Genomic DNA, 16,683 nt, shown 5'->3' on the forward strand with positions numbered 1-16,683 from the left:
TTGATGCTGGTTTCTTTTGCTGTGCAGAAGCTTTTGAACGCATTTTTTTTTAAAAAAAATATTTTATTGATTTTTTACAGAGAGGAAGGGAGAGGGATAGCGAGCCAGAAACATCAATGAGAGAGAAACATCAATCAGCTGCCTCCTGCATGCCCCCCACTGGGGTTGTGCCCACAACCAAGGTACATGCCCTGACCGGAATCGAACCCAGGACCCTTGAGTCTGCAGGCCGACACTCTATCCACTGAGCCAAACCAGTTCTGGCTGTGCAGAAGCTTTTATCATCAAGAAATCAACAAACAAGTGCTGGGGAGGATGTGGAGAAAAAGCAACCCTAGTACACTGTTGGTGGGAATGCAGACTGGTACAACCAGTATGGAAAATAGTGTGGAGTTTCCTCAAAAAATTAAAAATGGAACTGTCATTTGACCCAGTGATACCACTTCTACAAATATAACCTAAGAAGCCTGAAACATCAATCAGAAAGAATATATGCACCCCTATGTTCATAGCTGTGTTATTTACAATACCTAAAACCTGGAAATAGCTCAAGTGCCCATCAGTAGATGAACAGATAAAAAACCTGTGGTACATTTACACAATGGAATACTATATAGCTGATATAAAAGAAAGGTCTATTACCCTTTGAGACAACATGGAGGGACCTAGAGATTATTATGCTAAGCCAAATAAGCCAGTCAGAGAAAGACAAGTATCATATGATCTCACTTAGATGTGGAATCTAATGAACAAAATAAACTTACAAACAAAATAGATCCAGAGGCATGGAAGCATGCAACAGACTGACTAATCTCAGAGGGAAGGGGGTGGGGAGGCGGGAAGAGATAAACCAAAGAACTTATATGCATATATGCATAAACCATGGACATAGACAATAGTGTGGTGAAGGCCTGGGGAGGGGGCAGGAGTGAGGAGAATGAGGTCCATGGGGGGAAAAAAGGAGGAGACATCTATAATACTTTCAACAACAAAGATAATTTTAAAAAGAGATATATGAGGCTCTTCAAAGTCAAATAAATTTTAAACTATCCTTAAAAATGAGAGTATTTAAAAATACTGTTTTAGCCCTGGCTGGTTTGGCTCAGTGGATAGAGTGTCGGCCTGCGGACTGAAGGGTCCCAGGTTCGATTTCAGCCAAGGGCACATGCCCGGATTGCAGGCTCGATCCCCAGTAGGGGGCATGCAGGAGGCAGCTGATCAATGATACTCTCTCATCACTGATGTTTCTATCTCTCTCTCCCTCTCCCTTCCTCTCTGAAATCAATAAAAATATATTTTTTAAAAAATACTGCTTTAGACATTTTTCCCTTTATCTTAGTATCCAGGATTAGAGGCATTGACTACTATGTAGGTCAGCTGTTCTTATTGACAAAGCACATCACAAATATGTTATGCTTAAATGCGTATATCATAGTACTCACTATTGAAGGTCAAATAATACAAAACATGTTAGTGAAACCAATATAATGAACTGGGTGAAAAAGGTGAAGAGATTGAAAAGTACAGATTAGTAGTTACAAAATAGTCATGGGGATGTAAAGTACAGTATAGGGACTATAGTCAACAATACTGTAATAACTATGAATGGGTACTGTAAATATTGGGGGAAACATTTTGTAAAGTATGATTGTCTAACCACTATGCTGTACACCTAAAACTAATACAAATCATATTAAATGTAAATTGTGATTAAATAAAATAAAGAAAGCAATTCCCCCAAAAGAATAACTTATTTCCTCTCAAAAATTTATAAGCTAAGCAGTAGCAAGAATCTACCTAAAAGTTTAGTTTCTCTCATTTTCTTTACATAGAATAATTTTTAAAAGGAAATTGAAGAAAAAATTGTCACTCCAACTGGTATCCCCCATTGGGTAGTGGGTACTCACCACATTCTGCTTTGTTGTTTCCTCTAGAGTCTGTATTACATACAACCTATTTCGACAGCGCATGCTGTGTATATCTTCACAACGAATATTACCATATTTCTGCAAGAAATATGATTTTGGTAAACACTCATTCATAATAAACATCCACTTCTCTTACAACTGAATTTCATCAGATTCAATTCCCAGAGGCTTTCATTCTATTTCTAGCTACTTTCTTAACTTGTTCAGTGATTATGCAAATTTTCACCTCCACATTTCATTTTCTCTACATATTCACTGGAGAGAATTCCATCTACTATGTGCCAAGAATAAGTACAAGAACATTAGTAAAATTCTTAGTCTCTAAGAAGAGAATAATTTTCTCCTTTTTATACAGTGACAGATATTTAAAAGTGGTAATTATTTGTGAAAGCAAGTGATAGTTTCATTTAATGAAAAGCAAATGGAAGGAGAGGAGGCTGCATAACCTAGGAACAGTTCACAGAATGCATTGTTAAAGTGAAGTCGTATTTTAAAATTATATCTTTACTTGTATTACCTTACTCTTAATATACCACTAGAGACATAACTATAGTATCCATTATTTTAAATATGCTATGCAATTATATATTTATGTTAGAAACTTACCTCATTTGACTCTCTAATCAAATCTGTAATATCCACTCTAATATGACTGCTTTTTTCATCACTCACATTTGAACCCTGCTGAACACTTGAAGGCAATGGGCTATCCTTATTAGTGATACTGTCAAAGAACCTATCCAAAAGTGATAGTAATACAAGAATTAGTAGAAGTAAAATACAGAGAAATGACAGCTAAATTCTCCATAGTTAGTCAGAGGTTAATGTCAACTGAGAGGACAAGGGACAGTTTTATGAAGAAGTAAAATTTGAAGATGGTTTGGAATTAGGAAGACATGGGAATGGAGAATGGGATGGCGAAGTAATTATTTCAGAGGTGGGGAGTAGAACATGATGAAAACAAACAGGCTCAGCGTAATCTGAGAGTACTCAGAAAATACCACATAGCCCAGTAAGGATGGGATATAGGGTATGTAGAGGCATGTAAGGAGAAATAAGTTAAGAATAGGTACATCAAAGCCTTAACATAGTGAGTTCTAAATGTTAGAATGGGGTATTTATATTTCATGGGTACATAATGGGATTTGGTGCACCATTACAACAGTTACCCAATGAAATATTCATTCATTTAACATATACATACCTAGTGTATATGCAAACACACACACATACACACACCCCACAGTGTTTTAACACAAAACAGCATTCAAAGAAAAGACAATAGGAAAATAAAGCTCAGTCTACCACTTAGAAAACAGAACAATTTTCCTCAGTGGATATTTAACATTATCAACTACCCATTCCCCTTCAAATTACTTTTACCCAGTGACACCTTATAGTTTAAACTGGGACTATGAAAATCCAGAATAATAAATCAACAATATTAGTGGTTTACTTCAAAGTGATTTACTTTTGTTATATTCTAAGTGGAAACAGAGGAGTGGATTTTAGGAGTAGCTTTCTCATTCAACTAGTTTTGTGACTTTGGGCAAATTGCTTCAAGTTTCTAGGCTTAGGTTCCTCACCTATAAAGGAATTAAACAACATAATCTCTAAGGGGCTCTCCAGATTTAAATGTTATGGTTCTTATAGTACCTGTTTAAAGCTGTCACAGCTTCAGCATCATCTTTACATGCCAGCAGTTTGTCTAAATTATAGTCAAGTATTGCCAATCCTAGTTGTAAAATGGCCTTTATTCCATCATAGAAGAAACAGTCCACCACATTCACTGCACTTTCAATAGGTAGTACACTAATAAAAAGTGTGAGAAACCATGAGAGAGAAACTGAAGAAAAGAATGTCATATCGGTCATGTGTTCTGTTAGCTGGGGAAGGTGATCCCTGATAAGTTCTTCAAAGACCGCCTGATCTACCAAGGCACCTGGAGAACATAAAAAGAAGTTTAAAAATGAATACCTTTCAAAAGGATTTGTTACCAATACTTCCCACGTCTATTAGTATTCTGATAAACCTCATTTTTCTTCCTTAAATTAGGAACTTCGTCAGTGCCTTTTCTATATTTTACAAATCTCTTTATTAATGGAGTGTCTTGCATCAAAAAACACTTGAGAAACTCAGTTCAAATTCATTTGAACAATTATTTATTGAATTGTTACTATGCACAAAAACCTGTAATACACAAATTAATGAAATGGTCTCAACTTCAATAAGCTTAATATCTAGTAGAACTTAAGATAAATACACAAATAACTAAAATGAAAGACCATGCAATCAATGATCTAGCCATGATTCTGAAGGTTTCTGAGAGTACAAGGGAGAGACCATCTATGGTTTTAAGGCAGGGGAATCATAGATTTATAAATATTTGATTACTGAAGAAAATATTATACAATTAAGAAACCAAGAACTTGGTCTTTCTTTCAAACCTTTCAAATATCTATATAATTCACATAAATGTGGAGATTTTAAGCTGACTAAAACCTCTTATCAAGAAACTATTAAAAATTATACAGCAGCTCTTGATGCTTTAGATCATCATTGTTTTAGAAATACAGAGAGAGTAAACTTAAAATTTCTATTTTATTAAGAAACAGACTAGGTACTTTTTTAAAGCAACGTAGTAAACAATCTTCCCAATTATTATTCAGTATAAAAAGTTCTTTACTTGAGCGTGCCTATGAATGTGACATATTCATATTGCTTGCATTTTGTATATTCTAAAACCTAATTGATCTGTTCTTCCATTTAATAATTGGATAGACAAGAGGCATATAAATTGTTTAGAAAAGAAATATGTGTTTTTTTCATGTGGTTTTTGTTTTTTACCAATGATTCGACGATTAAAATAATCAGGCAACATTCGTTCACATACAGCAACCAGAAGCCAAAATGCTTCTTCCTCTTTTGCATACAGAAGCAACACTGAAGTCAAAATGTTCATTGCCTAAAATTCATAAAGAAATGAAAAATAGTCACTTAGATGATTCATTCATTTAAATACTTCTCAAAAGAATTCTGTATTGCTAAGTTTCAATGAATAAATAGAATTGATATGTAATCCTTATGGGTATTCCACCCATTATGATTGAATCTGTGGCAGAGAGAGCTAGCTATCAACCATAATCCATACCCCCTTCTTCCATAGTGTCTGTGCTCAGCAACACAACATTCTGCAGACTTCTTTGTAAATAGGTATGACCAAGAGACAAGATCCTCCAATAGAATGTAGGTGAGACATCAAAATTACAACTAAACTACAGAACAACCATCATTCAGAACCATCTGAAATCTGGCTGAATGGAGGTCATACAATTAGGGAATTAAAAAAGAAGACACATCGAGATTGGTGGAGGGGTGGAGACACGGAACAGGCTGGCCCCACACCCATGTGTGTTGGATAAAAACTGGGAGGGATATCTCAGCTGCAGAGATGCCCCCTGAGGTACAAGGGGTTCTATCCCCACACTAGACCCTGAGCCCAAGGTTCCAGCACCAGAAGAGAAGTCCCCATATCTTCTGGCTGCAAAAATAGTAATGGAGATTGAGGCTGAGGGAGACAGGAGATGGGGGGGTAGGGGGGGCTGCTGAGTCCCAGCTAGTTCCTCTTGAGCACAGACTTAATTGGACTCACTCCCTTTGAGCTCCAGCACTGGGGCAGCAACTCAAAAAGTATCCAAGCCTGGCTGGTGTGGCTCAGTGGTTCAGTGTTGACCAATTTCTGGTTCGATTCCTGGTGAGGGCACATGCCTGGGTTGCAAGCTTGATCTCCAGTAGGGGGTGTGCAGGAGGCAGCCGATCAATGTTTCTCATCAATGTTTCTATCTTTCTCCCTTGCCCTTCCTTTCTCTCTCTAATAAATAAAAACATAATTTTTTAAAAAGGCATCCAAGACATACGAGTAAGAAGTGGATTGTTCGACATCAAGGCAAGAGCTGGGGAGGGGGCACAGCTTTCTCTCAGACAGAAGTGCTTGCAGAGGCCACTATTCCTTTGATGAGCCCCCACCCCTACAGAGTCAGCAGGCCCACACCAAGAAACATCATAATTAAAATATAAAAGTTTAAAGACAAAGAGAGAACCATATCAGAGACTCCATTAACCTGGATCACACTGTTTGCCCCACCCTGATGCCCCACCCTACCCCAACCAACTTTCCAGCCCACCCAAAGGGTTTCTAGTGGTTTTTCCATACAATTGGCCTGTCTTGGCTCATGCTTCAGATTTGCCTAAAATCTCTCAAATAAGCAAGCATCTGGCCTTGTTTTACCCCGTATCTCTTGCTAAATGGCCCCAGGACTGGCACTAGTAGCAGCTGGCCTTGGTTAGCAGCTTGGCCTCACTTGGGCACCTCTAAGCCTAGCACAGTGGCAACCATCTGCTGATGGATTTGTAGCTCATGTGGGTGGCCTCGGGCAGAACACAGGAAGCAGCTGAACTCAGCCTGTACCTCCTTGGAGGCCCCAGAGCTGGCACCCATTGAACAGCTTCAGACCATGTTGAAGAACCACACAACCACCTCCACAAGTGACACACTCAAGGAGTGAACTCAGCGGCCACTAGAGCCCAGCTGAAGTAATCCCTACTCTATGAAGTGGGCCCCTGCAGAGCTGATCCTCTAAGGTAGTCGGTAGTCAGTGGTTGCAGCAAGTCCTTACAGCTAATTGGCCTAGAGGTAAATCCTCCCCTCCCCCCCCCACACTGACGTGCCAACAACCATCATGGCTCAACTACAACATGAGGGTATATACAGCCCATGGGGAGTATGCCTTGAGTAATCAGCTTGAGTGACTGGGGTGGCTGTGCCATTGGACTCTGCAGAACCCCTACCACATCAGACCACTCTGCCAAGCCTGGGAGACACAGCACCTCTACCTAATACAAAGATACAACTACAGGGAGGCTACCAAAATGAGGAGACAAAGAAACATGTCCTAAATGAAAGAACAGAACAAAACTCCAGAAAAAGAAATAAACAAAATAGAGACAAGCAATCCACCAGATACAGAGTTCAAAACACTGGTTATAAGGATGCTCCATGAACTAAGAACTTCAGCAGCATAAAAAAGGAGCAGTCAGAAATGAAGGATACACTAACTGAAATAAAGAATAATTTACAGGGAATTAACAGTAGGGTACATGAAACTGAGAATCAAATCAGGGATTTGGAATATAAGGAAGCAAAACATGCCCAATCAAAATAACGAAAAGAAAAAAGAATTTAAAAAAATAAGTATAGTGTAAGGAACCTGTGGGACAACTTCAAGAGTACCAAATTACATACCATGGAGGTACCAGAAAGAGAAGAGAGCAAAAAATTGAAAACCTATTTGAAAAAAATAATGACGGAAAACATCCCTATATTGAAGGAAATATACATACAAGTCCAGGAAGCACAGAGTCCCAAAGATGAACCCAAAGAGGCCCAGACTAAGAAACATCATAATTAAAATACAAAAGTTTAAAGATAAAGAGACAATCTTAAAAGCAGCAAGAGAAAAGCAGTTTATTACCTACAAGGGAGCTCCCATAAAAATGTCAGCTCATATCTCAACAGAAATGTTACAGGCCAGAAGGGATTGGCATGAAATTTTCAAAGTGATGAAAAGCAAGGGCTTAAAGCCAAGATTACACTACCCAGCAATGCTATCATTTAGAATGGAAAGACAGACAAAGAGCTTCCTAGATAAGAAAAAACTAAATGGGTTCATCACCAGCAAACCAGAATTATATGAAAGATTAAAGCAGCGGTTCTCAACCTGTGGGTCGCAACCTCTTTGGGGGTCGAATGACTCTTTCACAGGGGTCGCCTAAATACATCCTGTATATCAGATATTTACATTACGATTCATAACAGTAGCAAAATTACAGTTATTAAGTAGCAACAAAAATAATTTTATGGTTGGGGGTCACCACAACATGAGGAACTGTATTAAAGGGTTGCAGCATTAGGAAGGTTGAGAACCACTGGATTAAAGGGTCTTCTTTAAGAAAAAAAAGATAAAAAAATATGAATGACCAAACAGCAATAAAGACATATCTATCAACATTGGAATAGAAAAAACAAATTATACAAACAAGCAGAACAAAAACAGACTCATAGATACAGAGAACATTTTGATGGCTTCCAGATGGGAGGGGGTTTGGAGTATGGATGGAAAAAGTGAAGGGATTAAGGAGTTCAAATTGGGAAATTTCAAGATGGTGGCTGGGAGGATGGCAGTGAGGGAGAGAGTGTGAGTGAGTGAGGGAGCAAAAGGGGAGTGTGTGGACATGGTGTGTGTGTGTGTGTGTGTGTGTGTGTGTGTGTGTGTGTCACTGAGGGGCAGCTAGATCTCACAGGACCTATGGAGGCTGGGGGACTGGGCTCACATAGCCTGGCAGTCTCTGTGATTGCTGTTATTTCTCCTGGAACACTGGCTCTGCTGCAGAGGCAGTGACATCTTGAAGGGGAGAGCTGCTGTGACTGGGAGCCCAGCCTCAAGTCCACCCAGGGGGCACTCAGACACCACCTGAGATCCTAAAGCCACTCTGGCCAGGGACCTGCTGCCTCGGCTGCCAACCCACAGACACCGAGACTCCAGTTTGCCCAGCTGAAGGCTACTGTGAGTTCCAGAGCGTACTCCCCTCGTGCCAGCCAGATGCTTTAGCCCCGGACACTGTGACCACACCAGCAGCTTCACGAGCAGCAGCTGCCCCTGCCCACGACCACGCGACCGGCCACTAAGCCCACCACTGCAGCCACAAGACTCGTGCAACTCAACACTTACATCCTTCAGTGAAAGCAAAATGGGGAGACAAAAGAACAACCCCCAAAGAAAGAAAAGGAAGGATAGAAAGAAAAGGAATAGAAAGAAAAAGAACTAAATGCAACGGAGGCATGCAATATGTCAGAAAACGAATTCAGAATACGGTCATACAGGACCCTTATTAACCTATGTAAGAATCAGGAGGAAATAAAGAGTGATATAGCTATAATAAAAAACACTATGGAAGCTTTCAACAGTAGACTAGGAGAAGTGGAGGACCAAATTAGCGAATTAGAAGACAGGGAAGCAAAACACACCCAATCTGAACTGCAACTAGAGAAAAAAAATCAAAAGACAGGAGGAGAGCCTGAGAGAGCTTGGGGACAACATGAAATGAAGCAACATACATATAATGAGTGCCAGAATGACAAGAAAAGGAGCAAGGGTTAGAAAACCTATTTGAAGAAATAATGTCAGAAAACTTCCCTGATTTGGGGAAGAAAAGTCATATAAGCACTGAGTCCCAAATAAGATGAACCCCAAAAGATCCACACCAAGACACATTGTAATTACAATGGCAAATGTTAACGACAAAGAGAGAATCTTAAAGGCTGCAAGAGAGAGACAGAAAGTTACCTACAAGTGATCTCCCAATAGATTATCAAATTATTTCTCAACAGAAACACATCAGGCCAGAAAGGAATGGAAGGAAGTATACAAAGTGATGCAAAGCAAGGGGCTGAATCCAAGAATACTCTATCCAGCGAAGCTATCATGGAAAATTGAGAGGGAAATCAGGAGCTTCACAGGCAAAGAAAGCCTAAGGGAGTGTATCATTACGAAGCCAGCAATGCAAGAAATGCTAAAGGGACTAGTGTAAAAAGAAGAAAAAAAAAGGGGGATAGAGGGGAGAAGGAACACAGACACAAAAAATAAAAATGGCTGCAAACAAGTACCTATCAATAATAACTTTAAATGTAAATGGCCTAAGTGCTCCAATTAAAAGACATCGAGTGGCTAAATGGATAGAAAAACACATGACCCATATATATGCTGTCTACAAGAGACCCACCTCATAAAAAGAGACTCACACAGACCTAGAGTGAAGGGATGGAAAAATATCTTTCAGGCAAATGGAAATTTTTTTTTAAAAAAAAGCTGGCGTAGCAATACTTATATCTGACAAAATACACCTCGAAGTGAAGGCCATAACAAGAGATAAGGAAGGCCACTTCATAATACTAAAGGGATTGATACAAAAAGAGGATATAATGCTGGTAAACATATATGCACCCTATACGGGAGCACCCAAATACATAAGAAAACTTCTAGAAGATATCAAGGGAGAGATCAACAGCAATACAATCATAGTACACGACTTTAATACCCCACTGATATCACTGGATAAATCCTCTAGGCAAAAAAATCAGCAAATAATCAGCAATCCTAAATGGCTCACTAGATTAGATGGACTTAATTGACATCTTCAGAACATTTCACCCCAAAGCTACAGAATATACATTCTTCTCAAGGGCACATGGGACATTTTCAAAGATAGACCACATATTGGGACACAGGCAAAGTCTCTCCAAATTCAAGAAGACTGAAATCATATCAAGCATTTTTTCAGATAACAATGGCATAATATTAGAAATAAACTACAATAAAAAATCAAAATAATTCAAACACTTGGAGGCTGAATAGTATACTATTAAACAATCATTGGGTTACCAAAGAGATCAAAGAAGAAATTAAAAATATCCTGGAAATGAATAACAATGAAAACAGAACATTCCAAAACCTCTGAGACACAGTGAAAGCAGTCGTGAGAGGGAAGTTCATAGCATTACAGGCCTACCTAAAAAAACACACAAGAAAAACTGGTAATAAATGATCTAACTCAACAACTTAAAGAATTATAAAGAGAGCAACAGGAAAAGCCCAGAGTGAGCAGAAGGAAGGAGATAATAAAGATCAGAGCAGAAATAAATGAAATGACCCACCCCCCCCCCCCCGCAAAAAAAATACAAAACATCAATGAAACCAAGAGCTGGTTCTTTGATAGGATAAACAAGATAGATGAACCTCTAGCAACGCTCACCAAGAAGCAAAGAGAAAGGACCCAAATAAACAAAATCAGAAATGAAAGTGATGCAATAACAACAGACCCCACAGAAATACAAATGATTATAAAAAAATACTATGAACAACTCTAATCCAACAAACTAAACAACCTAGAGGAAATGGACATATTCCTAGAAAAATACGACCTTCCAAAATTCAATCAAGAAGACTAAAAAAATCTCAACAGGTCGATAACTAAGGTGGAAATTAAAGTAGTCATAAAAAAACTTATAGTAAACAAAAGCCTGGGGCCAGATGGCTTCACAGGGGAGTTTTACCAAACATTCAAAGAACTAAAACCTATCCTTTTCAGACTATTCCAAAAAATTCAAGAGGAAGGAAGACTTCCAAGCTCTTTCTATGAAGCCAGCATTATGCTAATCCCCAAACCAGATAAAGACACGACTGAGAAAGAAAATTACAGGCCAATATCCCTAATGAACATAAATGCTAAAATCCTCAACAAAATTCTAGCAAACCAGATCCAGCATTACATTAGAAAGATCATACACCATGACCAAGTGGGATTTATTCCAGGAATGCAAGACTGGTACAATATCCGCAAATCAATAAACGTGATACATCACACAAACAAATTGAGAGACACAAATCACATAATCATATCAATTCATGCAGAAAAGGCATTTGATAAAATCCAACACATTTTTTTAATAAAAATTCTCAGCTTCATATGACAAACTTACAGCCAACATCATAATGGGCAAAAACTAAAACCATTTCTCCTAAGAACAGGAACAAGACAGGGATTCCCACTCTCACCACTCCTATTTGACATACTACTGGAAGTGCTAGCCATAGCAATCAGACAAGAAGAAGAAATAAAAGACATTCAAATTGGGAAAGAAGAAGAAAAATTGTCATTATTTGCAGATTACATGATATTGTATATAGAAAACCCTAAAGACTCCATCAAAAAACTGCTAGAATTAAATGAATTCAGCAATGTAGCAGGATACAAAATTAACACCCAGAAATCTATGGCTTTTTTATACACCGATAATGAACTCACAGAAAGAGAAACTAAAAAAAAAAAAATCCCATTTATCATTGCATCAAAAAAATTAAAATACCTAGGAATAAATTTAACCAAGGAGGTAAAGGACCTGTACTCAGAAAATTATAGGACGCTGAAAAAAGACATAGAGGAAGACATAAACAAATGGAAGAATATAAAGTGTTCATGGATTGGGAGAATCAACATCATTAAAATGTCCATACTACCAAAAGCAATCTATAGATTCAATGCACTCCCCATTAAAATACCAATGGCATACTTCAAAGACCTAGAACAAACTCTCTAAAATTCACCTGGAATAAAAAAAATAAGATCCCAAATAGCTGCAGCAATCCTGAGAAAGAAGAACAAAGTAGGTGGGATCTCAATACCAGATATCAAGCTATACTACAAAGTCACTGTTCTCAAAACTGCCTGGTACTGGCACAAGAACAGACATATAGACCAATAGAACAGAACAGAGAATCCAAAAATCGACCCATTATGCTCAATTAATATTTGACAAAGGAGGCAAGAGTATACAATGGAGTCAAAACAGTCTCTTTAATAAATGGTGTTGGGAAAATTGGACAGATACATGCAAAAAAAAATGAAGCTAGACCACCAACTTACACCATACACAAAAATAAACTCAAAATGGATAAAGGACTTAAACGTAAGACGGGAAACCCTAAAAAATCTTAGAAGAAGCCATAGGCAGCAAAGTAGCAGATATTTGTCATAGCAATATCTTTAACAATATCAATACAGCTCCTAGGGCAACGGAAACTAAAGAGGAAATAAACAAGTGGGACTACATCAAAATAAAAAGCTTCTGCACAGCAAAAGAAACCATCAACAAAACAAGAAAGCCCACTAAATGGGAGAACATATTTGTCAATGCTATCTCCAATAAGGGTTTAATCTCCAGTATTCACAGGAAACTCATACAACTTAACAAAAGGAAGATAAACAACCCAAACAAAAAATGGTCAATGGATGTACACACTTTTCGAAAAAGAACATACAGAAGGCCAAGAGACATATAAAAACATGCTCAAAGTCACTAATCATCCAAGAGATGCAAATCAAAACAACATTGATGTACCATCTCTCAACTGTCAGAATGGCTATCATCAACAAATCAACATATAACAAGTGCTGGAGAGGATGCGGAGAAAAAGATCCCCTCTTGCACTGCTGGTGGGAAGGCAGACAGGTGTAGCCACTGTGGAAAACAGTATGGCGTTTTCTCAAAAAATAAAAAATGGAACTTCCATTTGACCCAGTAATCCCACTTCTAGCAATATATCCCAAGAAAACAGAAACACCAGTCAGAAAGGATATATGCACTCCTATGTTAATAGCAGCACAATTCATAATAGCTAAGATTTGGAAACAGCCTAAGTGCCCATCAGCAGATGCGTGGAGAGAAAAATGTGGTACATCTACACAATGGAATACTATGCTGCTCTAAAAAAGAAGGAATTCTTACCATTTGCAACAGCATGGATGGAACTGGAGAGCATTATGCTAAGCAAAATAAGCCAGTCAGAGAAAGATAAATATCACATGGTCTCACTCATTTGTGGAATATAATGAACAACATAATCTGATGAACAAAAATAGAACCAGAGTCATAGAGGCGCCAAATAGCCTGTCCAATCTATGAGGGAAGGCAGGGGTGAGGGGGTTAAGAGATCAACCAAAGGACTTGTAGACATGCATATGAGCATAACCAATGGACACAGACAGGGAGGCGGGGGAGTGAGGGCATGTGCTTGTGGGTGGAGGCGGATGGAGAGAGGTCAATGGGGGGAAAAGCAGGTTTATGTAGTACTTTAAACAATAAAGAATTTAAATTTAAAAAAATAAGTACAAATTGGTTGTCACAGAATAGTTGTGGGGATGTAAAGTACAGCATAGGGAATATAGTCAATACTATTCCAATAACTATGTATGGTGACAGATGAATGTGAGATTTATAAGGATGATCACTTAGTAAGTTATGTAATGTCTAATCACCGGGGTGCACACCTGAAACTAATATAATAATGTATGTCAACTATAATTAAAAAATAAAAAAAAAGAATGTAGGTGAAATGAGGTATGCACTTTCCAGGCCTAGATAGAATCTCCCACAATTTTGTCTCCATACTCTCTCCTCTTTCCTCTGAGTAGTAATAGCAATAAAAGAACACCTTGGAAGCCATGTTTTAAAGATTATCAAGCCTGCTACTAGCTTAAGTCCTTGAATAATCTCATGGAGAGCTGCCTACTGACTTAAAAACCCACTCATCTCTGTTTATTCCTTTAAGTAAACTTTTATGTTTAGAGATATTACCTGTTTGAAATTACTTGTGTCACTGTCTAACATATCCTAATAAATACGGTGTGCTCCTAAAGGATTTTTTTCTATGATTATGCAACTGCCTACAAAATAAAATTCAAACTCCTGACCAATCCTAAGGTACCTTAGTAATTATTTTTCTCCAGTCACTTTGCTTCATTCATCATACTTTCACTAAACAGAACAGGGTCTTATATACATTTCACATTTACCTTTATATGTGCTTGTTTAGACTGATCCCTTCATCTGCTATGTTCTTTCATTCCATCTCCACAGAACTAAAATTCATAATTTTCAAGACCTACAAATGCTACCTGTTCCATGAAACCTTCTCTGATTCCTCTAGATCAGGGTGGGGAACATCTGGCCCCTCAGGCCATATAAGGCTCACGAAATCATTTGGCTTGGCCCTGCCAAGGCATTAGGGCTGAGTTAAACATTTGACCACATATAGCAGGCTAATTTTTAAAAATATATTTTTAGTGATTTCAGAGAGGAAGGGAGAGGGAGAGAGAGATAGAAACATCAATGATAAGAGAGAATCATTGATCGGCTGCCTCTTGCACACCCCCTACTGGGGATCTAGCTCGCAACTCAGGCATGTGCCCTGACCAGGAATAGAACCATGGCCTCCTGGTTCATAGGTTGACACTCAACCACTGAGCCAGCCAGCCAAGCAGCAGGCTAATTTTTAAGTTGATAATTTTGTATGGCCCTCGAATGATGTCATAAATATCCAAATGGCCCTTGGCAAACAAAGAAAAGGTTCCCCACCCCTGCTCTAGATGAAAATAATTTTCCCTATTTTAAATCCTGCCAGGACTTTATATTTCTCTAACAATCTTCCTCATTTTTTTTTTCATTTGCCAACAAGTATGTTTTAATACCTACTAGTCTATATACTTTTAAGGGCAAGATTTTTATCTGATTCATCTTTATATAGTCTTTGGCACTTAAACTATATATATATATATATATATATATATATATGTATATATGTATATATATGTGTGTGTGTGTATATATATATGTGTATATATATGTGTGTGTGTATATATATATATGTATATGTATATTATATTGAACACATAAGAGGAAGTATATTTAAAAAAATTGGTCAAACTGTCCTGTTAGTTAGCATTTTAAAGGAATTTACAGGGCTGTTATAGATTATTCTTTTGGAATAATTCAGTTTATAGCAAATGCCTAAACTGGTTTCTTCATTGCACATTATATTCTCTTAAAATGGGTGCTTTTAAAACAATTAAATACATTTTAAAAATCCTCATTTAATACTGTAATTGAAAAATAATAATTAAAAAATAATTGTAATAAAGTCATGTGAGGTTAACATAAAAAAAAAAGAAGAGAAATGAAATCAACTTAGGGGAAAGTTTTAAAAGCAGGGAAGACATCTTTATAATTAATAAAACCCTTTTATTCTAAGTTCAAAAAAAAAATGTTAATACTCTCAGACAACACAGATCTGAAATGGTGAAACAAGCAATTCCCCCTCCCACCTTACAACAAATTAAACTGAGACAAAATTACAAACACATTTCACTATATGATTATTATTAACAAAAATCAGTTTTGTTTTTGTTGTTGTTTCTTTTAATAAAGATGCCCAAAATGCAAGGGATGTGCATAGGTTTTACAACTTAGTCATAATAGCATGTTATTCTTATTCCCTGGGTGTGCCCTGTGAACGGAATGTACTTGGCTGTAATTACAGATCGTTTTGTCCAACACAGACACTAAACTATATTTTTTAAAGAGCAGGGATTCAGTAAACATTGGTTAAATATAAAAGAGAAACAAATTAATAAAATGTCAATAATCCTAAATATTATCACTATCATTCTACTTAGATTAATAATATGCACTATTAATTAACTCAACCTCTGTACTTTTCAAACTATTTGAGTTGGATTTGATGTGATTTTTATCACTTGGAACATTAACACAGTTGGGTTCATAACAAAGTCATACCTGGCAGTATCCAATTTTGGGATTCCTGTATGCATAAGCAGTGAGTACTCGCCTCAGAGCAGATATGCCAGTGTCACTCTGAAAGGCTGGGTGCTCAGGCAGGGAGCGACGTAAATCACGTTCAATTTCTTCAGTAGCCAAATTGCAGGTCCCTAAGGACTGTTCAACCACTTTAGCATAATAGCCAGGATGAGCAGCCATATCATTAACAGCGCCTGTAAAGATGATTACATTAACACACAAAAGAAGAGGAACGTAATTAAACTACTTCTTGCATCTATACATGAAGAATTGGAATACCTTTAAATTTAGCTTTATGCTCAAGTGATATCTGAGTACAAATGAAAGAAAAACCTTCACCCTAGAATCTATAACATGAGTACAACACCAATCTTATCCAACAGAATAACATTTTCATGAACCGTTTTTCCTCTTAACTTTCCTTTGACACTAGAGATAGAGATCCCTCTGACCAATTAGCTATAACTTGCCTAATTAAATAATCTG

The 16,683-nt window shown here is 37.5% G+C and overlaps 1 protein-coding gene across 3 annotated transcripts in view; it reads right to left on the bottom strand.

Annotated features, from left to right (window-relative positions):
- Nucleotides 1-16,683, bottom strand: part of TBC1D8B (TBC1 domain family member 8B) — a 73,225-nt gene that overhangs the window by 14,356 nt on the left and 42,186 nt on the right. For 2 of the 3 annotated variants that reach the window (XM_036305421.1, XM_036305420.1), the window contains exons 10-14: nt 16,177-16,391; nt 4,776-4,893; nt 3,585-3,870; nt 2,535-2,664; nt 1,908-2,006 (exon numbers count right to left, since the gene is read on the bottom strand). In XM_036305421.1, coding sequence (XP_036161314.1) covers nt 1,908-2,006; nt 2,535-2,664; nt 3,585-3,870; nt 4,776-4,893; nt 16,177-16,391 — 848 coding nt within the window. The remainder of the gene's footprint in view (nt 1-1,907; nt 2,007-2,534; nt 2,665-3,584; nt 3,871-4,775; nt 4,894-16,176; nt 16,392-16,683) is intronic. The other variant, XR_004966976.1, reaches the window with a different exon arrangement.

The sequence above is a fragment of the Myotis myotis genome, unplaced genomic scaffold (assembly GCF_014108235.1).
Source record: "Myotis myotis isolate mMyoMyo1 unplaced genomic scaffold, mMyoMyo1.p scaffold_m19_p_4, whole genome shotgun sequence".
NCBI lineage: Eukaryota > Metazoa > Chordata > Mammalia > Chiroptera > Vespertilionidae > Myotis > Myotis myotis.